Source organism: Salvelinus alpinus, chromosome 1 (genome assembly GCF_045679555.1).
Source record: "Salvelinus alpinus chromosome 1, SLU_Salpinus.1, whole genome shotgun sequence".
Taxonomy (NCBI): Eukaryota; Metazoa; Chordata; class Actinopteri; order Salmoniformes; family Salmonidae; genus Salvelinus; species Salvelinus alpinus.
In genome coordinates, this window is record NC_092086.1 from 29,532,764 (window position 1) to 29,557,272 (window position 24,509).

Below are 24,509 nucleotides of genomic sequence, written 5' to 3' on the forward strand. Positions count from 1 at the left end.
TGTCAGACGGACCATTACATGCTGTCGAAGGCGAATTCCCTCCCGTTTTATTGCTTATCAACGTTGTTGATTGTAGGCTAATCACGAGAGGATGTCCTGAATCAGAGTTCGACATAGGCACTGCTGTAACACTTGTGTTATTATTATTGTGATTTATGTCGCTTGTTGTAGTTCTTAGTGATATCGATCTTCTCTTCACTTGTAAATGTTATATCACCACTTCAAGGATACACTTTTTCTAGACTTTTGGCTCCCTTCAAGTAAAAGAGCCGGAACATTTGGCTAACAAACTTCGTTTTTTTAAATTTATTTTTTTAACCTTCATTTAACTAGGCAAGTCAGTTAAGAACAAATGTACAATGATGGCCTACCCCGGCCAAACCTGGACGACGCAGGGACTCCCAATCTCGGCCGGATGCGATACAGCCTGGATTCAAACCAAGGACTGTTGTGATGCCTCTTGCACTAATATGCAGTGCCTTAGACGCGGTGCCACTCGGGAGCCCAATATGCGTAAACATTCACCCAGAACAATTAAAGAAAATGCAACTTTCCAATGTACAGCCCAGAAGTTAGGCTACCATTATGTCAGATCGTGAAATGCGTGTTCAAATAGATTTGTACCTGGCCTGAAAAACTAAAACAAACAATAGTAGCAATATGCAAATCAGGTAGTCAAATGAACGGTTCTTTCATCCGATGCGATTCGGCTCCCGACGTTCACCAAAAAGATTCGTTCAAAAAGAACCGTTCGTTCGCGAACGACCCATCACTATATTATGTCAAATTGCAGCAACAGGTTTGAGCCTGATAAAGTTTTGTTTCTCAATGTATCAAGACTGCTGCAGGGAATTAGGCTAGGCCTATGCCTACCTGTGAGTGGGAAAGGAAGGGAAGGGTAGCCTAAATAAATTGTGTGTCCAGTGTTTTTTCAATTATTCATCTTTGTATTGATAAATAGGATATGGATTATAATTATTCCATAGATTATACATATTCTGCCCACGTGGTTGGCCATTGGTCGCCTCCAGGGAGCGCCCTACACCTGCCAGTGTCCACTGTAGACTGTTACCTTTCATAGCACTAATGAATGACGTCGAATAATAACACCCTGCCCGCCTACCTTTCCCACCAACCGACTCACTGTTAATCGAAGCAGAAGTTTGACAGCTCAGCTTTTACCCCAGGCAGTCCTTTGAGAACGCACCGTTGCACTTCACTTTTGCCTTCGGAAGAAATTGTCTCTCCCTTTTTCATGACCGACTACTGTAGTAGGGAAAGACAGGTAAATAGGATCTTTCTCGGCAGGCTATATGGAGCGCGCGCATGTTATGAAGAATTCGATGAGTCGATAGTGTCACATATTTATTCTGTCTGGGGAGTTTATTCTGGACATTTGTATTGTTTTAAACGGGCGCTTAAAGGGATATAACCATGTCGAGGGACCCTGAAGAAGTGAACAAGCTCACCGAAAGTACATACAAGGTAACGACCGTATGAGACCATGTGTTGCTTGAATCAATGTATTATAATTAACTGTGAAAGAACCTTTATGAGATACCATAAATGGTCGGGCTTTCCCCGTGAAAACACCTCCCATATAAACACCTGCAATGTTGTTTTACTATGTAGGGTAATAACTTCCTCAGTTGTCAGAAGTTACCCGAATTCCCGAAAGTGGTGTTGATAACAGGTTGCTCACTACTTGTCACCCAAATATTGTAGGCCTATAGCCAGAGAGACTAGATATAAACTATATATACAAAAGTATGTGGACACCCCTTCAAATTAGTGGATTCGACTATTTCAGCCACACCGGTTGCCGACAGTTGAGCTGCCCCAGTCAACTGTAAGTGCTGTTATTGTGAAGTGGAAACTTCTAGCTCAGCTGCGAAGTGGTAGGCCACAAAAGCTCACAGAACTGGAAAGCTGAGGCACGTAGCACATAAAAATCCTCTGTCCTCGGTTGCAACACTCACTACCGAGTTCCAAACTGCCTCTGGAAGCAACGTCAGCACAAGAGCTGTTCGATGTGAGCTTCATGAAATAGGTTTCCATGTCCAAGCAGCCGCCCACAAGCCTAAGCTCACCATCCACAATGCCAAACGTCGGCTGGAGTGGTGTAAAGTTCGTCGACATTGGACTCTGGAGCAGTGGAAACGCGTTCTCTGGAGTGATGAATCAAGCTTCACCATCTTGCAGACCGACGGACTAATCTGTGTTTGGCGGATGCCAGGAGAACACTACCTGCCCAAATGCATAGTGCCAACTGTAAAGTTTGGTGGAGGAGCAATAATGGTCTGGGGCTGTTTTTCATGCTTTGGGCTGGGCCCCTTAGTTCCAGCGAAGGGAACTCTTAACGCTACAGCATACAATGACATGCTAGACGATTCTGTGCTTCCAACTTTGTGGCAACAGTTTGGGGAAGGCCTTTTCCTGTTTCAGCATGTCAATGCCCCTGTGCACAAAGCGAGGTCCATACAGAAATAGTTTGTCGAGATCGGTGTGGAAGAACTTGACTGGCCTGCACAGAACCCTGACCTCAACTCCATCGAACACCTTTGGGATGAATTGGAACGCCGACTGCGATCCAGGCCTAATTGCCCAATATCAGTGCCCGCCCTAACTAATTCTCTTGTGGCTGAATGGAAGCAAGTCCCCGCATTAATGTTCCAACATCTAGTGGAAAGCCTTACCAGAAGAGTGGAGGCTGTTATAGCAGCAGGGGCGGTGCAACTCCATATTATGCCCATGATTTTGGAATGAGATGTTCGATGAGCAGGTGTCAACATACTTTTGGTCATGTAGTGTACTATTGTACTATGCTATGCATGTACAGTAGACACACATGCCATAGGCTACTAAGAACATTATGTAGAGGAGAGATGGGCAACTTTGAAGCAGATGGGGGCCACAAAAAATAGGAACTCATCATGAGGGGCCGCAGTGGCTCGTGGGTCTGCGTACCCACATCCATACCCACACACGCAGTCAGAGCGGCCCTAGCCGAAGATCATTTTTGAAAAAGTTTTAGAGTTAATTTCCTGCAATTGTACACATTTTGCCATTAGGTGGGGACAAATGTTTGCAGTATTTAATTATATCAGATGATCAATGGGGCCCCCGGTTGGTAATTCCACCATGCTTAGACTACTACAAGTTTAGATAGCATGCCGTTAGATTAATTTACCAATCTAAAAAATGTTAGCTGACATGGGCTAATCGAGTGACTGACATAACAACCGATCTGGGGATGCACAACCAACTTTCGAAAATTGATCCGCAGGCCGCCAGTTGCCTGTCCCTGATGTAGAGGCACAAAACATAATACTTCTGTCGTGAGAGGCTTCAGTTAGCCTACACCACTTGTGCCTAGCATCATTGTGCAGGCTTTCAAGTAGCCTACTGTATACAGTTAAGTTCACTGTGATAATGAATAAGGGTTGTCCTCACTATACCCTTCTTCATAGTGTAGCCCAGCTGTGATGTATTGTCATGATTTGACCGGCTACACTTGCCGTCAGGCAGGGTCTGAGTCTGGCTGGTTAGAGAGAATAGAAAGCATAATAGCAGAGAAGTACTCCCCCTCATTGTTTTCTCCACCACATGTAATCCTTTTTATCCCATCGTTAGTTCCCTAATGTCCATTGACCACGCACCAGCTGTGTCAGTTAATGGCCTCTCATTTTGACAGATGAGTAGGTGGTATAAAATCTATTGCTGGGAAAGCTGTCTTTTTGGGGGGGGAAACTGTTTCTATCTGTCTCTGTTGTCTTGGGTCGCTTTTTTTCTACATTTGATTATCACAAATGCTACTTACAGTGTTATATCAGAATACAATTACCCTAAGTGTTACAGTATCCACATCAATGGATTAATTTGACACTTGTCAAAGCCATTGGAAAAACTGTTTTTAGTAGTCATACCCATTAATTAACCCCCTAGAGTCGATGTCCGCGCCCCCGCATAATAACAAAATCCTCATCAAATCCGCCTGTTTAAGCCAGATATCTGGTGGCTGAACTACAGCTGTGTTTGTCAGACCATGAGACATCCTGAAAATCGGTCTTCTCACAAAAACATCTGTAGTGTCCAAACGGTTTGGCCTACAGATGACTCTCACGAACACAATGGGGTTCTTGGTTTATCTCAAGCATGCTTACAAGGCTCGTCTGAATGTAACCTGGTACCAGTTTAAAACATTTATTGAAGTATATGGAATTATTTTAGTGCCCCCAAAAAAGGGGTTAAATATGGGTAAAAATATAATACCAATTATTTCCTGATCTTTCTTATATCTGATATAAGGACAGACACTTTAAAACAAAGTTCCTTTTGATTTATTTTTCCATGTATGAATCTATTATTCAATGCGGTTCGATGGGCTAATAGCAGTATGGCCAAATTCAGTGTTTCATCAAATATTTATTTTTTGATACCTATAGGGGTCCTAATATCAAATCAAGCTTTATTTATATAGCACATTTCAGACATGAATGAAATGCGCTTCACAGGAAAAAACATAAGTTAATAAAAACCAAAAAATTTACTACACAACAAAGATAAGAGGATAAAAACTAAAGAATAAAAGAAAAGCACCCTAAGGAAAAGCAAAACTAAGAGGAAAGCTAGAAAGATTCCAAATCTAATAGCTAAATGATCCTTGGTATGACCATCTTAAAACAATTCCATATGTTCACTTAATAGAACCACCCCCCCCCCCCCCCACTCACCGACTTAGACTCTTAAGGATTAATTAGCTATTACTGTGTAACTCGCTCTGCTTGGTGTCAAGTGTTGCACCCTCACAGTGCACACACTCGACAGGTTGTTGAGTGATAGGGTGTGCTCTCTCTCTTTCTCTCTGCAATATGAAAGAAGGAACAAGTGGATGCCTTGATGTGCCTCACTGGCATTGAAGTCCACCTCAGAGAGCAGTTAGACTGAGTTAGACTTTGGTCCCCTGAGACAGTCAGAACAGGAACAGAACAGCCCCCCTTTAGCTCCTCTCTCTCCTTGAGGTGATGATGAAACGGAGGGAAAACTGTCCCCAGGTTTAATTATTTAGCTGCAGTTTGACTGTGGTAAGATTAGACGGCCTCCCCCTCCTACTCCAACATCACCAGTTAGGTCTCAGTGGTAGGCAAGTCAACTGAGCTGCTCCTGACTGCTTCTCATGCTTATTAACATGGCCTTTATTCCTAATATGATGTGAGTACATGCAAAAGAGGATCCATGAGGGTTGAAATGGTCCTATTTAAAATATTACCTGGGAGCCAAGCAGCATTATGCAGGTTTTTATTTCCTTCTGAATAATAGAGACCTGCTTGAGCATAGTAATGGATGAATTATAACCTGCCTCTGTATTATAACATACATAGTAATGGATGAATTATAACCTGCCTCTCTATTATAACATACATATTTGCCGAGCTCTCTAAAATAAGAAGTTTACTGCCAAATCAGTTGACTCACCAGTGAATTGCATACTGTCTACTTTTCATTGTGTAGTCTACTGTTTACTGTGCGACTGCATAGCCTTAACGTACTACACTGCACTGGATTCTCCTGCTGCTTTGTTCATAGACAAGACTGTACGGATATGCTACTATGGTTTTATAAATAATTTCCCGGATACTTGGGTGTAACTCACCCTTATCTTTCCAAACAGTAGGTAAACATGATATAACAGGGCATGTCATTAATACATAAGAAAGCTGTCAAATAAGAGAAGAAGTGTGTACAGGAAGAAAGACCCCTGAGACAATGATCATGATCCCACAGAGAATCAATTATATAGGATGATAACGGAGCTGACGTTACTGGTCCCCAAGGATCCATATCAGTCAAATCCATTGTCATTTTTTAGAATGGAGGCTTCTGGGAAAATGAAGAAAATATGACGGAGACTTCTGAGAGAGACCTTGTGTTCCTGATTTATTGAAATCCATTGGCGCTGTCAATCAAAAAAGCCTCTTGATATTGGAAATGATCTCTAAACATGCATAATAACATGCATAATAACATAATATAATAACATGCATAATAACATAATATAATAACATAATATAATAACATAATATAATAACATGCATAATAACATGCATAATAACATAATATAATAACATAATATAATAACATGCATAATAACATGCATCACTCTCTCGCTTTTAGATTTTAGATTTCCTCTTCTTTCTCTCCATCTACTCCCATATTCTGTTTCCATTTGTGTCTCTTTCTCAGTCAGAGGAATGGCACTGTTGCCATTGGAATGCAGATGAAAGCCAGAGTGTAGGCCACAGTCCTTTGTCAATCTCTGGTTAATCATTGGCTGCTTTGGTCATAGTTTGTAGAGCTAACTGTATTAGTTTAGTTTAGAGGTCATTAGTCACATGCACAGGTTAGCAGATGTAATTGCAGGGTACAGGGAAATTCTTACGCTCCAACAGTGCAGGTCAAGAGAAGTGAATGGGGCAATAACACAAATTATAATATACACTTATTTACCACTGTAACAATGATAAATGTCCATTTGGGGGGGGGGAGCAAGTAGCTGACTAGTGGTGGCTATTCAGCAGCCTGATGGTCTGGGGGTAGAAGCTATTGGCCAGTGTGTCAGTTTTAGCCATGATGCTCTTATACAGAGTGATGTAAGTGGGGAGAACAGGCCGTGCCTGAGATCCCTGAGGTTCTTCTTGGTCTTCCTGTGACACCTGGTGTTGTAGGTGACCTGTAGGGCAGGCAGTGTGCACCCAATGGTGCGTTGGTCTGAGTCCCGCCCTCTGTAGCCGTGTGAATGGTGTACCTACTCACTCACTGACTCCTTTTCCTCTCGCTCCTTTAATCAATCACTCTATACGTCACTCACTCACTCACTCACGAACACTAAAGTGAGAAAAGGCTGAGAATATCTCATGTTGATGTGACGGTGACCCCATTTAACCCAACTACCCATCTTCTCTCCTCTTCCCAGAATGTAATGGAACAGTTCAACCCTGGGCTCAGGAACCTGGTCAACCTGGGGAAGAGCTATGAGAAATCAGTGGCAGGTGAGCAGCCGTCTTACTGCTGAACTGTCCTGTACTGTACTGCATTCTATTGCCATGGCAGGTTACTTGGTTACCAGAACATGTCTCTGACCATTATTTAGCTTCAGTTATCTCATGCATTAGTCATAGAGGGGTTCATTGTTTAAAGCTGTATTATATGTATAATAAACAGTAGGTCTGATTTTAAATTCAGGGTGCTTGTGTAGTAGTTCTTTTACACTCATTGTAAATTCTTATCCAAGATGGCATAGCAGTTCAGACGTTCTTTTTTTTTTTCGTCCTCGTCTTGTCGTGTCCTGTATATATATATATTTACACCTTTCTTCGCATATCTTTATATATTTTATTATCCAAGAACTCAACTACAAAAGCTTTCCTGCAACCCGCCTCACAAATTACAAAAAAAGTATTATTTTACCTCAAATCTGAAAATCCACAGTGGAAGCTAGCCAGAGGCTAACCAGAAGCTAACTAGAAGCTAGCCAGTAGCTGATCTGAAGCTGCCTAGAAGTTAGCCGGTTTGCTGGCTAGCGTTGGTGTTTCAGCTGCCCACGTTTGTGGTCTTCAGCTATTCCTTTAGCTCGATAATCTATCGGCACTTTTGTGCAACGCGACTCGGACCGGAGCATACCGGGACTATTTTCCTCAGTGTCCCCGGATTTCAGCCGCAGGCTCTGGACGTTTGCACCTTGATTTCACAGCTAGCTAGCTGCAAACCGTGTGACTATTGGCTTACGTCGATCCCGGAGCAAACTTAAATTATTCCGGAGCTAGCCAGCTGAGGAGTTCCATCAGCCACTCCTGGGCTACAGTCACCTATCCGGACCCGTTTTTTTTGTTGTTGTTGCTGCAGATGCGGAGCCCCATCGGGCCTTCACGACTGACTGCCGACATTATCTGCCCGAGGGAGTTATCCAACTGGCACCTCCGTCGCAACGTTACCTGAACGCTCATCTGGGGCCCGCTAATCGTTAGCTGTCTTATCGGCTGCTATCGGAATAAGTATATCGGACAATTTTTCTTGGGTCACTATAACTATTTTGCCAATTGGATTGATCCCCTCTACCACACGGAACCCCACTAATCTACCGACGGAAACGCACGAGGTGTCTAAAAATAGACTTCCATCCTATGCTATCTTGCTACTGATAGCCATCTACCCGGCCAGCTGTCTGGATCGCCGTGACCCCAACCAACCTCTACTCACTGGACCCTTATGATCACTCGATTAAGCATGCCTCTCCTTAATGTAAATATGCCTTGTCCATTGCTGTTCTGGTTAGTGTTTATTGGCTTATTTCACTGTAGAGCCTCTAGCCCTGTTCACTATACCATATCCAACCTCTCAGTTCCACCACCCACATATGCGATGACATCACCTGGTTTCAATGATGTTTCTAGAGACAATATCTCTCTCATCATCACTCAATACCTAGGTTTACCTCCACTGTATTCACATCCTGCCATACCTTTGTCTGTACATTATTCCTTGAAGCTATTTTATCGCCCCCAGAAACTTCCTTTTACTCTCTGTTCTAGTCGTTCTAGACGACCAATTCTCATAGCTTTTAGCCGTACCCTTATCCTACTCCTCCTCTGTTCCTCTGGTGATGTAGAGGTGAACCCAGGCCCTGCAGTACCTAGCTCCACTCCTATTCCCCAGGCGCTCTCTTTTGATGACTTCTGTAACCGTAATAGCCTTGGTTTCATGCATGTTAACATTAGAAGCCTCCTCCCTAAGTTTGTTTTGTTCACTGCTTTAGCACACTCTGCCAACCCGGATGTTTTAGCCGTGTCTGAATCCTGGCTTAGGAAGACCACCAAAAATTCTGACATTTTCATCCCTAATTACAATATTTTCAGACAAGATAGAACGGCCAAAGGGGGCGGTGTTGCAATCTACTGCAAAGATTGCCTGCAGAGTTCTGTTTTACTATCCAGGTCTGTTCCCAAACAATTTGAACTTCTACTTTTAAAAATCCACCTCTCTAAAAACAAGTCTCTCACCGTTGCCGCCTGCTATAGACCACCCTCTGCCCCCAGCTGTGCTCTGGACACCATATGTGAACTGATTGCCCCCCATCTATCTTCAGAGCTCGTGCTGCTAGGCGACCTAAATTGGAACATGCTTAACACCCCAGCCATCCTACAATCTAAGCTTGATGCCCTCAATCTCACACAAATTATCAATGAACCTACCAGGTACCACCCCAATTCCGTAAACACGGGTACCCTCATAGATATCATCCTAACCAACTTGCCCTCCAAATACACCTCTGCTGTTTTCAACCAAGATCTCAGCGATCACTGCCTCATTGCCTGCATCCGTAATGGGTCAGCGGTCAAACGACCTCCACTCATCACTGTCAAACGCTCCCTGAAACACTTCAGCGAGCAGGCCTTTCTAATCGACCTGGCCGAGGTATCCTGGAAGGATATTGATCTTATCCCGTCAGTAGAGGATGCCTGGACATTTTTTAAAAATGCCTTCCTCACCATCTTGAATAAGCATGCCCCATTCAAGAAATTTAGAACCAGGAACAGATATAGCCCTTGGTTCTCTCCTGACCTGACTGCCCTTAACCAACAGAAAAATATCCTATGGCGTTCTGCATTAGCATCGAACAGCCCCCGTGATATGCAACTTTTCAGGGAAGCTAGGAACCAATATACACAGGCAGTTAGAAAAGCCAAGGCTAGCTTTTTCAAGCAGAAATTTGCTTCCTGCAACACAAACTCCAAAAAGTTCTGGGACACTGTAAAGTCCATGGAGAATAAGAACACCTCCTCCCAGCTTCCAACTGCACTGAAGATAGGAAACACTGTCACCACCGACAAATCCACTATAATTGAGAATTTCAATAAGCATTTTTCTACGGCTGGTCATGCTTTCCACCTGGCTACCCCTTCCCCGGTCAACAGCACTGCACCCCCCACAGCAACTCGCCCAAGCCTTTCCCATTTCTCTTTCTCCCAAATACAGTCAGCTGATGTTCTGAAAGAGCTGCAAAATCTGGACCCTTACAAATCAGCCGGGCTAGATAATCTGGACCCTTTCTTTCTAAAACTATCTGCTGAAATTGTTGCCACCCCTATTACTAGCCTCTTCAACCTCTCTTTCGTGTCGTCTGAGATTCCCAAAGATTGGAAAGCAGCTGCGGTTATCCCCCTCTTCAAAGGGGGGGACACTCTTGACCCAAACAGCTACAGACCCATATCTATCCTACCCTGCCTTTCTAAGGTCTTCGAAAGCCAAGTTAACAAACAGATTACCGACCATTTCGAATCCCACCATACCTTCTCCGCTATGCAATCTGGTTTCAGAGCTGGTCATGGGTGCACCTCAGCCACCCTCAAGGTCATAAACGATATCGTAACCGCCATCGATAGGAAACAATACTGTGCAGCTGTATTCATTGACCTGGCCAAGGCTTTTGACTCTGTGAATCACCGTATTCTTATCGGCAGACTCGACAGCCTTGGTTTCTCTAATGATTGCCTCGCGTGGTTCACCAACTACTTCTCTGATAGAGTTCAGTGTGTCAAATCGGAGGGTCTGTTGTCCGGGCCTCTGGCAGTCTCTATGGGGGTGCCACAGGGTTCAATTCTTGGACCGACTCTCTTCTCTGTATACATCAATGATGTCGCTCTTGCTGCTGGTGAGTCTCTGATCCACCTCTACGCAGATGACACTATTCTGTATACTTCTGGCCCTTCTTTTGACACTGTGTTAACAACCCTCCAGGCGAGCTTCAATGCCATACAACTCTCCTTCCGTGGCCTCCAATTGCTCTTAAATACGAGTAAAACTAATTGCATGCTCTTCAACCGATCGCTGCCTGCACCTGCCCGCCTGTCCAACATCACTACTCTAGACGGCTTTGACTTAGAATATGTGGACAACTACAAATACCTAGGTGTCTGGTTAGACTGTAAACTCTCCTTCCAGACTCACATCAAACATCTCCAATCCAAAGTTAAATCTAGAATTAGCTTCCTATTCCGCAACAAAGCATCCTTCACTCATGCTGCCAAACATACCCTTGTAAAACTGACCATCCTACCAATCCTCGACTTCGGTGATGTCATTTACAAAATAGCCTCCAATACCCTACTCAATAAATTGGATGCAGTCTACCACAGTGCCATCCGTTTTGTCACCAAAGCCCCTTACACTACCCACCACTGCGACCTGTACACTCTCGTTGGCTGGCCCTCGCTTCATACTCGTCGCCAAACCCACTGGCTCCAGGTCATCTACAAGACCCTGCTCGGTAAAGTCCCCCCTTATCTCAGCTCGCTGGTCACCATAGCAGCACCTACCTGTAGCACGCGCTCCAGCAGGTATATCTCTCTGGTCACCCCCAAAACCAATTCCTCCTTTGGCCGCCTCTCCTTCCAGTTCTCTGCTGCCAATGACTGGAACAAACTACAAAAATCTCTGAAACTGGAAACACTTATCTCCCTCACTAGCTTTAAGCACCAGCTGTCAGAGCAGCTCATAGATTACTGCACCTGTACATAGCCCATCTATAATTTAGCCCAAACAACTACCTCTTTACCTACTGTATTCATTTATTTATTTTTGCTCCTTTGCACCCCATTATCTCTACTTTGCACCTTCTTCCACTGCAAACCAACCATTCCAGTGTTTTTTACTTGCTATATTGTATTTACTTCGCCACCATGGCCTTTTTATATTTTTATTTATTTTATATATATTTTGTTTGCCTTCACCTCCCTTATCTCACCTCACTTGCTCACATTGTATATAGACTTATTTTTCACTGTATTATTGACTGTATGTTTGTTTTACTCCATGTGTAACTATGTGTTGTTGTATGTATCGAACTGCTTTGCTTTATCTTGGCCAGGTCGCAATTGTAAATGAGAACGTGTTCTCAATTTGCCTACCTGGTTAAATAAAGGTGAAATAAATAAAATAAAAAATAAACACTCTGCATTGCCACATTTTGTAAAGCTATACTTATTTTTTTTACAGCGATGAGCCTGGCTGGAAAGGTGTACTTTGATGCGGTCTCTAAGATCGGGGAGAATGCTGCGGTCTCTCCTGTCTCCAGGGAGTTGGGTAAGTCTTACCTCCCTGGCCATGTTACAGTCCATATCTGAACGTCTCTGATTTAACTCCATTGAGACCCTTGGTAGACCTCTTTTGGATCTCTTATTGATCTTTGTAGATTCATCACCTATCCCCTTGGTGAGGGGGATGGTGCTAATAGTCCCTCCCATCCCAATGCCTCCCTCAAACCCAGCTGTGGAGCTGAGCTTTGGCTGGACTGTACTGTATGTACAGGAGTTCATCTTCAACGTGGTCACCAGCCAGACAATAGCTCCAGTATTGTGGCACCCATACGCCTTAAATATACTACACCTCCAACTGGGATTAAATCCCATGGAGGAAAACTACACTGATTTGACTTGCTCTGCCCAGTGATAACACCAATACACTTTAGCACTGCAAGGATCCACATCTGTCCCCTGAATCTGGATGCTCATTTGCAGCCCAGCGTGTGTGTGTGTGTGTGTGTGTGTGTGTGTGTGTGTGTGTGTGTGTGTGTGTGTGTGTGTGTGTGTGTGTGTGTGTGTGTGTGTGTGTGTGTGTGTGTGTGTGTGTGTGTGTGTGTGTGTGTGTGTGTGTGTGTGTGTGATGCTGTCTGGGCTGCACTGGGGCAAGCTGCTGATTAAATCCTGCTGCACAGTAAGACTGAGCTATACTTGTTTTCCTACATTATCAGGACCTCAATGTCCTATCAATTCACCTGAATGTCCTGAATTTGTTCAGGTCCTGAATTTGTTCAAATGCTATTTTAAGCTTAAGGTTTTGGGGTTAGGTGTTAGATTCAGCACACAGGTGCTGCAGCACCTCAGCTGGTTGCTGCTGGAGTAAAACCATAGCCGTGGGATGTAGGGGTGCTGCAGCACCTCAGCTGGTTGCTGCTGGAGTAAAACCATAGCCGTGGGATGTAGGGGTGCTGCAGCACCTCAGCTGGTTGCTGCTGGAGTAAAACCATAGCCCTGGGATGTAGGGGTGCTGCAGCACCTCAGCTGGTTGCTGCTGGAGTAAAACCATAGCCGTGGGATGTCGGGGTGCTGCAGCCCCTCAGCTGGTTGCTGCTGGAGTAAAACCATAGCCGTGGGATGTAGGGGTGCTGCAGCACCTCAGCTGGTTGCTGCTGGAGTAAAACCATAGCCGTGGGATGTAGGGGTGCTGCAGCCCCTCAGCTGGTTGCTGCTGGAGTAAAACCATAGCCCTGGGATGTAGGGGTGCTGCAGCCCCTCAGCTGGTTGCTGCTGGAGTAAAACCATAGCCGTGGGATGTAGGGGTGCTGCAGCACCTCAGCTGGTTGCTGCTGGAGTAAAACCATAGCCGTGGGATGTAGGGGTGCTGCAGCACCTCAGCTGGTTGCTGCTGGAGTAAAACCATAGCCGTGGGATGTAGGGGTGCTGCAGCCCCTCAGCTGGTTGCTGCTGGAGTAAAACCATAGCCGTGGGATGTAGGGGTGCTGCAGCCCCTCAGCTGGTTGCTGCTGGAGTAAAACCATAGCCGTGGGATGTCGGGGTGCTGCAGCCCCTCAGCTGGTTGCTGCTGGAGTAAAACCATAGCCGTGGGATGTAGGGGTGCTGCAGGCCCTCAGCTGGTTGCTGCTGGAGTAAAACCATAGCCGTGGGATGTAGGGGTGCTGCAGCACCTCAGCTGGTTGCTGCTGGAGTAAAACCATAGCCGTGGGATGTAGGGGTGCTGCAGCGCCTCAGCTGGTTGCTGCTGGAGTAAAACCATAGCCGTGGGATGTAGGGGTGCTGCAGCGCCTCAGCTGGTTGCTGCTGGAGTAAAACCATAGCCGTGGGATGTAGGGGTGCTGCAGCACCTCAGCTGGTTGCTGCTGGAGTAAAACCATAGTCGTGGGATGTAGGGGTGCTGCAGCCCCTCAGCTGGTTGCTGCTGGAGTAAAACCATAGCCGTGGGATGTAGGGGTGCTGCAGCACCTCAGCTGGTTGCTGCTGGAGTAAAACCATAGCCGTGGGATGTAGGGGTGCTGCAGCCCCTCAGCTGGTTGCTGCTGGAGTAAAACCATAGCCGTGGGATGTAGGGGTGCTGCAGCCCCTCAGCTGGTTGCTGCTGGAGTAAAACCATAGCCGTGGGATGTCGGGGTGCTGCAGCCCCTCAGCTGGTTGCTGCTGGAGTAAAACCATAGCCGTGGGATGTAGGGGTGCTGCAGGCCCTCAGCTGGTTGCTGCTGGAGTAAAACCATAGCCGTGGGATGTAGGGGTGCTGCAGCACCTCAGCTGGTTGCTGCTGGAGTAAAACCATAGCCGTGGGATGTAGGGGTGCTGCAGCGCCTCAGCTGGTTGCTGCTGGAGTAAAACCATAGCCGTGGGATGTAGGGGTGCTGCAGCACCTCAGCTGGTTGCTGCTGGAGTAAAACCATAGTCGTGGGATGTAGGGGTGCTGCAGCCCCTCAGCTGGTTGCTGCTGGAGTAAAACCATAGCCGTGGGATGTAGGGGTGCTGCAGCCCCTCAGCTGGTTGCTGCTGGAGTAAAACCATAGCCGTGGGATGTCGGGGTGCTGCAGCCCCTCAGCTGGTTGCTGCTGGAGTAAAACCATAGCCGTGGGATGTAGGGGTGCTGCAGCCCCTCAGCTGGTTGCTGCTGGAGTAAAACCATAGCCGTGGGATGTAGGGGTGCTGCAGCACCTCAGCTGGTTGCTGCTGGAGTAAAACCATAGCCGTGGGATGTAGGGGTGCTGCAGCACCCCCTGATAAATCACCATAAAAATATAAAAAAATTAGGAAGAACATGCTGTAAGGGCTTCTGTTGTCTCTGGTAAGGCTATGATGTTAGGACACAGGAGGTTGGTGGCACCTTAATTTGGGAGGACGGGCTCGTGGTAATGACTGGAGCGGAATCGGTGGAACGGTATCAAATACATCAAACATGGTTTCCATGTCTTTGATGCCATTCCATGTGCTCCGTTCCAGCCCTTATTATGAGCCGTCCTCCCCTCAGCAGCCTACACTGTGTTAGGGGTTCTGCTGTCTCTGGTAAGCTATGCTGTTAGGGGTTCTGCTGTCTCTGGTTAAGCTATGCTGTTAGGGGTTCTGCTGTCTCTGGTAAAGCTGTGCTGTTAGGGGTTCTGCTGTCTCTGGTAAAGCTGTGCTCTTAGGGGTTCTGCTGTCTCTGGTAAAGCTGTGCTGTTAGGGGTTCTGCTGTCTCTGGTAAAGCTATGCTGTTAGGGGTTCTGCTGTCTCTGGTAAAGCTGTGCTGTTAGGGGTTCTGCTGTCTCTGGTAAAGCTATGCTGTTAGGGGTTCTGCTGTCTCTGGTAAAGCTGTGCTGTTAGGGGTTCTGCTGTCTCTGGTAAAGCTGTGCTGTTAGGGGTTCTGCTGTCTCTGGTAAAGCTATGCTGTTAGGGGTTCTGCTGTCACTGGTAAAGCTGTGCTGTTAGGGGTTCTGCTGTCTCTGGTAAAGCTGTGCTGTTAGGGGTTCTGCTGTCTCTGGTAAAGCTGTGCTGTTAGGGGTTCTGCTGTCTCTGGTAAAGCTGTGCTGTTAGGGGTTCTGCTGTCTCTGGTAAAGCTATGCTGTTAGGGGTTCTGCTGTCACTGGTAAAGCTATGCTGTTAGGGGTTCTGCTGTCTCTGGTAAAGCTGTGCTGTTAGGGGTTCTGCTGTCTCTGGTAAAGCTGTGCTGTTAGGGGTTCTGCTGTCTCTGGTAAAGCTGTGCTGTTAGGGGTTCTGCTGTCTCTGGTAAAGCTATGCTGTTAGGGGTTCTGCTGTCTCTGGTAAAGCTATGCTGTTAGGGGTTCTGCTGTCTCTGGTAAAGCTGTGCTCTTAGGGGTTCTGCTGTCCTCCATTGCGACTACCCTCCGCTGCTTTGCCTTTGTCCGCAGCAGTAACAGCAACCCAGTATGTGTGTTTCCATTGTCCAGTTCTTTTAATAGTGTACCATTTAATTCAATAGAACTCCCCCTACAGGAAAATCTAAATAAAGGATTGCGGTAGAGAACCCAGTCAAAGGCAGTCAGTAGCAGTTCTGTATGTGTCTGTAGTTTCTATTCCTCCCGGTCCTGTAACTGATCCATGTGAAAGGGAACCTGTTATAGGTGAGGCTTTGACCTCTCCACCCAGCTGAGTCACACTGACCGCTGGCCCTAATCCTCCCCCTGTGTCGGGGACAGTCAGGGAAAAGGTGCAGGGTGTATAGAGTCCTCTGTGTCTAATCTAGCCTAATGACGGCTGTTAACCCAGAGCACTGTGTGAATACAGCTGTTTATATACAGTGCATTCAGAAAATATTCAGACCCATTGACTTTTTCCACATTTTGTAACGTTACAGCCTTATTCTAAAATTGATTAAATATGTTTTTCTCCTCATCAATCTGCACACAATACCCCATAATAACAAAACAAGGTTTTTTGACAATTTTGCAAATGTGTATATATATATTTTTTTTTAAATAACACTGAAATATTACATATACATAAGTATTCAGACCCATCACTCAGTACTTTGTTGAAGGACCCTTGGCGGCGATTACAGCCTCGCGTCTTCTTGGGTATGACGCTACAAGCTTGGCACACCTATATTTATTCTCTGCAGATCCTCTCAAGCTCTGTCAGGTTGGATGGGGAGCATCACTGCACAGCTATATTCAGGTCTCTCCAGAGATGTTCGATCTGGTTCATGTCCAGGCTCTGGCTGGGCCACTCAAGGACATTCAGAGACTTGTCCTGAAGCCACTCCTGCATTGTCTTGGCTGTGTGCTAAGGGTCGTTGTCCTGTTGGAAGGTGAACCTTCACCCCAGTCTGAGCGCTCTGTAGCAGGTTTTCGTCAAGGATCTCACTGTACTTTGCGCCGTTCATCTTTCCCTCAATCCTAACTAGTCTCCCAGTCTCTGCTGCTGAAAAACATCCCTGCAGCATGATCCTGCCACCACCATGCTTCACCGTAGGGATGGTGCCAGGTTTCCTCCAGACGTGACGCTTGGCATTCAGGCCAAAGAGTTCAATCTTGGTTTTGTCAGACCAGAGAATCATGTTTATCATGGTCTGAGAGTCCTTTAGGGGCCTTTTGGCAAACTCTAAGCGGGCTGTCGTGTGCCTTTTTAGTGAGGAGTGGTTTCCGTCTGGCCACTCTACCATAAAGGCCTGATTGGTGGAGTGCTGCAGAGATGGTTGTCCTTCTGGAAGGTTCTCCCATCTCCGCAGAGGTACTCTGGAGCTCTGTCAGGGTGACCATCGGGTTCTTGGTCACCTCCCTGACCAAGGCCCTTCTTCCCCGATTGCTCACTTTGGCCAGGCAGCCAGCTCGAGGAAGAGTCTTGGTGGTTCGAAACTTCTTCCATTTAAGAATGATGGAGGCCACTGTGTTCTTGGGGACCTTCAATACTGCAGACATTTTTTGGTACCCTTCCCCAGATCTGTGCCTCGACACAATCCTGTCTCGGAGCTCTACGGATAATTCCTTCAACCTCACGGCTTGGTTTTTGCTCTGACATGCACTGTCAACTGTGGGACCTGATATAGACAGGTGTGTGCCTTTCCAAATCATGTCCAATCAATTGAATTTGCCACAGATGGACTCCAATCAAGTTGTAGAAACATCTCAAGGATGATCAGTGGAAACAGGATGCACCTGAGCTCAATTTCGAGTCTCATAGCAAAGGGTCTGAATACTTATGTAAATAAGGTATTTCTTGTTTATATTTTGAAATAATTTGCAAACATTTCTGAAAACCTGTTTTCGCTTTGTCTTTGTGGGGTTTTGTGTGTACATTGATGATGATTTTTTCAAACATGTAATTATTTTTTAGAATAAGGCCTTAAGGTAACAAAATGTGGAAAAAGTGAAGGGGTCTGAATACTTTCCTTAATGTACTGTATAGCAGACCGCTCTGTAATGCTTGACCAGTGACCACCACATGCAGCTGCCTCTGAGAACAATGTGGCTTTACTCTTCGCCAACTGACTTGTCAGGACCAATGCGATCAATACAAAGAACTCTGATTTAATGTACAGTATGATCCAAAGTTGGGGCCCTCTATATTTGAATTACAGTACATCGATTCAGGAATTGAACTGGGCATGTACTCTAACTTCAAGTGGAAATGATCTTTCACATCTTACGTTCCTGCGTTGACTTCTATTGACTTGAGCACTGTCATATTGGGAAATGAATATGGCAGCAACTACTCCTTTCCAGGTCCTGTATGTAAAAAGTTCTGAGTGTCGGCCCATAACCACTAAATCCTATTTCCTCAGCCTTTATCTTGGAACGTTAAAGTCGAAATTCATGGAAAAGCTGTAAGGACAAATGGCCTACCGGTTGGTCAATGATAAGGGTGCATGTTGCGAGAGCCTTCCTATCAGAGCCTGATAAACCCTGAGTTGCAGCAGTCTCTGCGTCAGTCAGGCCTCCCTCCGTACCTCTGTAACCTGTTGAATATCTGGAGTCTACTGAGCTGCCACAGAGAAACCTGAGCTGATCAGCCCAGAAACCAGAGACTCTTGAGAGTCAGTGGAGGATTGACACATACCTTCCTTCCCTCCCTCTCCTGCTTCTTCCCTCCACGTCCACCGCCTCCCCTCCCTCTCTCTCCTGCTTCCTCCCTCCACGTCCACCTCCTCCCCTCCCTCTCTCTCCTGCTTCCTCCCTCCACGTCCACCTCCTCCCCTCCCTCCCTCTCCTGCTTCCTCCCTCCACCTCCAGGGTTCAAATGTCAGCGTGAAGGACTGTCCTTTCATTCTTTCATCCAGGAAGCCAAACACCCAGACTCATGACCTTTTCTGGTTGACATTGCGAGCAGTCACTGTCACAGTTGACCTAATGAAGATAGAGAAGATGGAGGATTGAACAAGACACAGTAGTCCTTACTGTTCTTAATATCATGAAACCCTGTTCACTGTCTCACTGTCTCTGAGATGTAACCCAACTCTCTGTTCACTGTCTCTGAGATGTAACCCAACTCTCTGTTCTCTGTCTCACTGTCTCTGAGATGTAACCCAACTCTCTGTTCTCTGTCTCACTGTCTCTGAGATGTAACCCAACTCTCTGTTCTCTGTCTCACTGTCTCTGAGATGTAACCCAACTCTCTGTTCTCTGTCTCACCGTCTCTGAGATGTAACCCAACTCTCTGTTCACTGTCTCTGAGATGTAACCCAACTCTCTGTTCTCTGTCTCACTGTCTCTGAGATGTAACCCAACTCTCTGTTCTCTGTCTCACTGTCTCTGAGATGTAACCCAACTCTCTGTTCTCTGTCTCACTGTCTCTGAGATGTAACCCAACTCTCTGTTCTCTGTCTCACTGTCTCTGAGATGTAACCCAACTCTCTGTTCACTGTCTCTGAGATGTAACCCAACTCTCTGTTCACTGTCTATGAGATGTAACCCAACTCTCTGTTCTCTGTCTCACTGTCTCTGAGATGTAACCCAACTCTCTGTTCTCTGTCTCACTGTCTCTGAGATGTAACCCAACTCTCTGTTCTCTGTCTCACTGTCTCTGAGATGTAACCCAACTCTCTGTTCTCTGTCTCACTGTCTCTGAGATGTAACCCAACTCTCTGTTCTCTGTCTCACTGTCTCTGAGATGTAACCCAACTCTCTGTTCTGTCTCACTGTCTCTGAGATGTAACCCAACTCTCTGTTCTCTGTCTCACTGTTTCTGAGATGTAACCCAACTCTCTGTTCTCTGTCTCACTGTCTCTGAGATGTAACCCAACTCTCTGTTCTCTGTCTCACTGTCTCTGAGATGTAACCCAACTCTCTGTTCTCTGTCTCACTGTCTCTGAGATGTAACCCAACTCTCTGTTCACTGTCTCTGAGATGTAACCCAACTCTCTGTTCTCTGTCTCACTGTCTCTGAGATGTAACCCAACTCTCTGTTCTCTGTCTCACTGTCTCTGAGATGTAACCCAACTCTCTGTTCTCTGTCTCTGTGATGTAACCCAACTCTCTGTTCTCTGTCTCACTGTCTCTGAGATGTAACCCAACTCTCTGTTCTCTGTCTCTGTGATGTAACCCAACTCTCTGTTCTCTGTCTCACTGTCTCTGAGATGTAACCCAACTCTCTGTTCTCTGTCTCACTGTCTCTGAGATGTAACCCAACTCTCTGTTCTCTGTCTCACTGTCTCTGAGATGTAACCCAACTCTCTGTTCTGTCTCACTGTCTCTGAGATGTAACCCAACTCTCTGTTCTCTGTCTCACTGTCTCTGAGATGTAACCCAACTCTCTGTTCTCTGTCTCACTGTCTCTGAGATGTAACCCAACTCTCTGGATGGTTTGAAACCAGAGAAGTAAACTGAAGTGCAGCAATGCACAGTGTTGTCTCTTATGTGTCTGCCAGGCAGCTCCTTCTCAACCGGTGCTGCGAGGCAAGTTGTCAGTCTCACTGAAAAATTGAGTTTTGTTTTTGGACAACATTCCTCTTCTGTCCTGTCACCTTGGATGGACAGGTTATCTGAAGGCCCATCCGGATGGTGCCTTTGTCCACCCCAGTGTTGTGAAGTAGGATGTTGCCTCGCTGGGACAACGTTGGGAGAACGTTCCCACTATCCCATCACACACACACTGCTGTCTGTTCCATTATTTTGAATGGCTTCCAACCCATTTAGATAACCCATGTTTTGCAGTGTGTCAGGTGGCACCTGCTGTTGATGCTAGGATTCTTTTGCCCGCAGTCAAAAACGTCGGAGGGACTGTGGGATGATTTGCATGCAAGCATAGAGATGCTTTTTTCCCAAACAACTTGGAGTGAGTGTGTTTGTGTGTACATTCCAGATGTTATCAGATGTACATTTATTATGATTATTTATCTATTGCATACTGCAGATTATAAACTGGGCGGTTCGAGCCCTGAATGCTGATTGGCTGACAGCCGTGGTATATCAGACTGTATACCAACATGTATTTTTACTGCTCTAATTACGTTGGTAACCAGTTTCTAATAGCAATAAGGCACCTCAGGGGTTTGTGGTATATGGCCAATATACCATGACTAAGGCCTGTATCCAGACACTCTGCATTGCGTCGTGCATAAGAACCGGCCATAGCTGTGGTATTTTGTCCATATACCACACCCCCTCGGGCCTTATTGCTTAAATATACACTGAGTGTACAAAACGTTAGGAACACCTTCCTAATATTGAGTGGCACCCCCTTTTGCCCTCAGAACAGCCTCAATTCATCGGGGGGTGGACTCTACAAGGTGTCGAAAGCGTTCCACAGGGATGCTGGCCCCATGTTGACTCCAATGCTTCCCGCAGTTGTGTCAAATTGGCTGGATGTCCATTGGGTGGTGGACCATTCTTGAGACACACAGGAAACTGTTGAGCGTGAAAAACCCAACAGCATTGCAGTTCTTGACACAAACCGGTGCGCCTGGCACCTACAACCATACCCCGTTCAAAGGCACTTACATCTTTTGTCTTGCCCATTCACCCTCTGAATGGCACACATACACAATCCATGTCTCACTTGTCTCAAGGCTTAAAAATTATTCTTTAACTTGTCTCCTCCCCTTCATCTACACTGATTTTAAGTGGATTTAACAGGTGACATCAATAAGGGATCATAGCTTTCACCTGGATTCACCTGGTCAGTCTGTCATGGAAAGATCAGGTGTCCTTAATGTTTTGTACACTCAGTGTATATAGTTGTCTAAGTTATGTTTTGGGACAAAGACTATAGCTTAAAAAACGTAAATTATTGGTTTTCAACTTGCCTGGACACCAATCTGCTCAAACAAATGATATGTTCATGTTGCTTTATTTTAGAAAGCCAGTGACTGTTTCAAGTCTCCCCATCCTAACCTGTAATGAGTATCACTGAGCACTGCAGTCATATTGATGTACAGTCATCTGTCTAATTTGCATTTGTTGTTTCCTGCAGCCATTACTGATCCAATCTCCTCATCACAGAATAGTCTCCTTATCCTGGAATAGTCTCACATTATCTTTCTGTTTATGGCTGCTACTGAAATTAGCCTATGTCCCATTTGTATTTTACCTTTTTATTTAACTAGGCAAGTCAGTTAAGAACAAATTCTTATTTACAATGACGGCCTAGGAACAGTGGGTTAACTGCCTTGTTCAGGGGCAGAACAGATTTTTACTTTGTCAGCTCGGGGATTCGATCTTACAACCTTTCGGTTACTGGAACAACGTGCTAACCACTAGGCTACCTTCCACCCCTGAACATAGGGCCCTATTCCCCAGAAAGTACACTACATATGGAATAGGGTACCATTTAGGGGTTCCTTAATGTTATGAAAAATCTCTAACCGAAAAGTGATATTTTGTTATTTCAACCACAAAATCACAGTGCTGTTATCACAAAACACATTATGTTCGGTGTTTTAGACTAAGTAGACAATAGGCAATAAAGGCCTAGGGGAAAGTTGTGTAATTGAAGTACAACAACTACTTTTGGTGAATTTGCGAGGCATGCATGACAAGACATTGCAAGATGCAGATTACTAAGACATATGCTCCCCACGGTTCTTTCTGCCTGCCCTCTCTCTCTCTCTCTATCATGCTGGCTCGCCTGGGGCGTATTCATTACACTGATTCTGTTGCAAAACGTTTCTGAACGGAAGCAAACGGAACGAAACTGGGAGGGACCTACCTGAATTTGTCCAATAGAAACTCTTGTTTTAGTTGCAAACTGTTTGCACTAATGATTACATCCCTGCTCTTTCTTTTTGGTAATGATGCGAGTGTGTGTTCAGTCTTCGGTCTGTTGCCTGTAGAATATCCTAGCCTATTCATTGATGATAGATAGGTCCTGCTTCACTGAAGTTGCAAGCCAAGAAATTGGGAGATACAGCATTCCAAATTTGCGATACAGTTGAAGTCGGAAGTTTACATACACCTTAGCCAAATACATTTAAACTCAGTTTTTCACAATTCCTGACATTTAATAGGTCAGTTAGGATCACCACTTTATTTTAAGAATGTGAAATGGCAGAATAATAGTAGAGAGAATGATTTATTTCAGATTTTATTTCTTTCATCACATTCCCAGTGGGTCAGAAGTTTACATGGTAGCATTGGTAGCATTGCCTTTAAATTGTTTAACTTGGGTCAAACGTTTCAGGTAGCCTTCCACAAGCTTCCCACAATAAGTTGGGTGAATTTTGGCCCATTTCTCCTGACTGAGCTCGTGTAACTGAGACAGGTTTGTAGGCCTCTGTGCTCGCACACACTTTTTCAGTTCTGCCCACAAATGTTCTATGGGATTGATGTCAGGGCTTTGATGGCCTCTCCAATACCTTGATTTTGTTGTCCTTAAGCCATTTTGCCACAACTTTGGAAGAATGCTTGGGGTCATTGTCCATTTGGAAGACCCATTTGCGACCAAGCTTTAACTTCCTGACTGATGTCTTGAGATGTTGCTTCAATATATCCACATAATATTCCTCCTCATGATTCCATCTATTTTGTGAAGTGCACCAGTCCCTCCAGCAGCAAAGCACCTCCACAACATGATGCTGCCACCCCCGCGCTTCACGGTTGGGATGGTATTCTTCGGCTTGCAAGCCTACCCCTTTTTTCTCCAAACATCATAACGATGGTCATTATGGCCAAACAGTTCTATTTTTGTTTCATCAGACCAGAGAACATTTCTCCAAAAAGTACAATCTTTGTCCCCATGTGCAGTTGCAAACCGTAGTCTGGCTTTTTTATGGCAGTTTTGTAGCAGTGGCTTCTTCCTTGCTGAGTGGCCTTTCAGGTTATGTCGATATAGGACTCGTTTTACTATGGATATAGATACTTTTGTACCGGTTTCCTCCAGCATCTTCACAAGGTCCTTTGCTGTTGTTCTGTGATTGATTTGCACTTTTCACACCAAAGTACGTTCATCTCTAGGAGACAGTATGCGTCTCCTTCCTGAGTGGTATGACAGCTGCGTGGTCCCATGGTGTTTATACTTGCGTACTATTGTTTGTACAGATGAACGTGGTACCTTCAGGCATTTGGAAATTGCTCCCAAGGATGAACCAGACTTGTGGAGGTCTACATTTTTTTTTATGAGGTCTTGGCTGATTTCTTTTGATTTTCCCATGATGTCAAGCAAAGAGGCACTGAGTTTGAAGGTAGGCCTTGAAATACATCCACAGGTACACCTCCAATTGACTCAAATGATGTCAATTAGCCAATCAGAAGCTTCTAAAGCCATGACAATTTTCTGGAATTTTCCAAGCTGTATAAAGGCACAGTCAACTTAGTGTATGTAAACTTCTGACCCACTGGAATTGTAATACAGTGAATTATAAGTGAAATAATCTGTCTGTAAACAATTGTTGGAAAAATTACTTGTGTTATGCACAAAGTAGATGTCCTAACCGACTTGCCAAAACTATAGTTTGTTAACCAGAAATTTGTGGAGTGGTTGAAAAACAAGTTTTAATGACACCAACCTGGGTACAGTCGTGGCCAAAAATATTGG

At 45.4% G+C, this 24,509-nt stretch overlaps 1 protein-coding gene across 1 annotated transcript in view; it reads left to right on the forward strand.

Annotated features, from left to right (window-relative positions):
- Positions 1-1,147: 1,147 nt before the first annotated feature.
- The window catches only part of baiap2l1b (BAR/IMD domain containing adaptor protein 2 like 1b), an 85,641-nt gene continuing 62,279 nt past the window's right edge, over positions 1,148-24,509 (forward strand). The window contains exons 1-3 of the mRNA XM_071395657.1: positions 1,148-1,485; positions 6,974-7,049; positions 12,052-12,138. Of these exons, the coding sequence (XP_071251758.1) occupies positions 1,435-1,485; positions 6,974-7,049; positions 12,052-12,138 (214 nt within the window). The 5' untranslated portion in view covers positions 1,148-1,434. The remainder of the gene's footprint in view (positions 1,486-6,973; positions 7,050-12,051; positions 12,139-24,509) is intronic.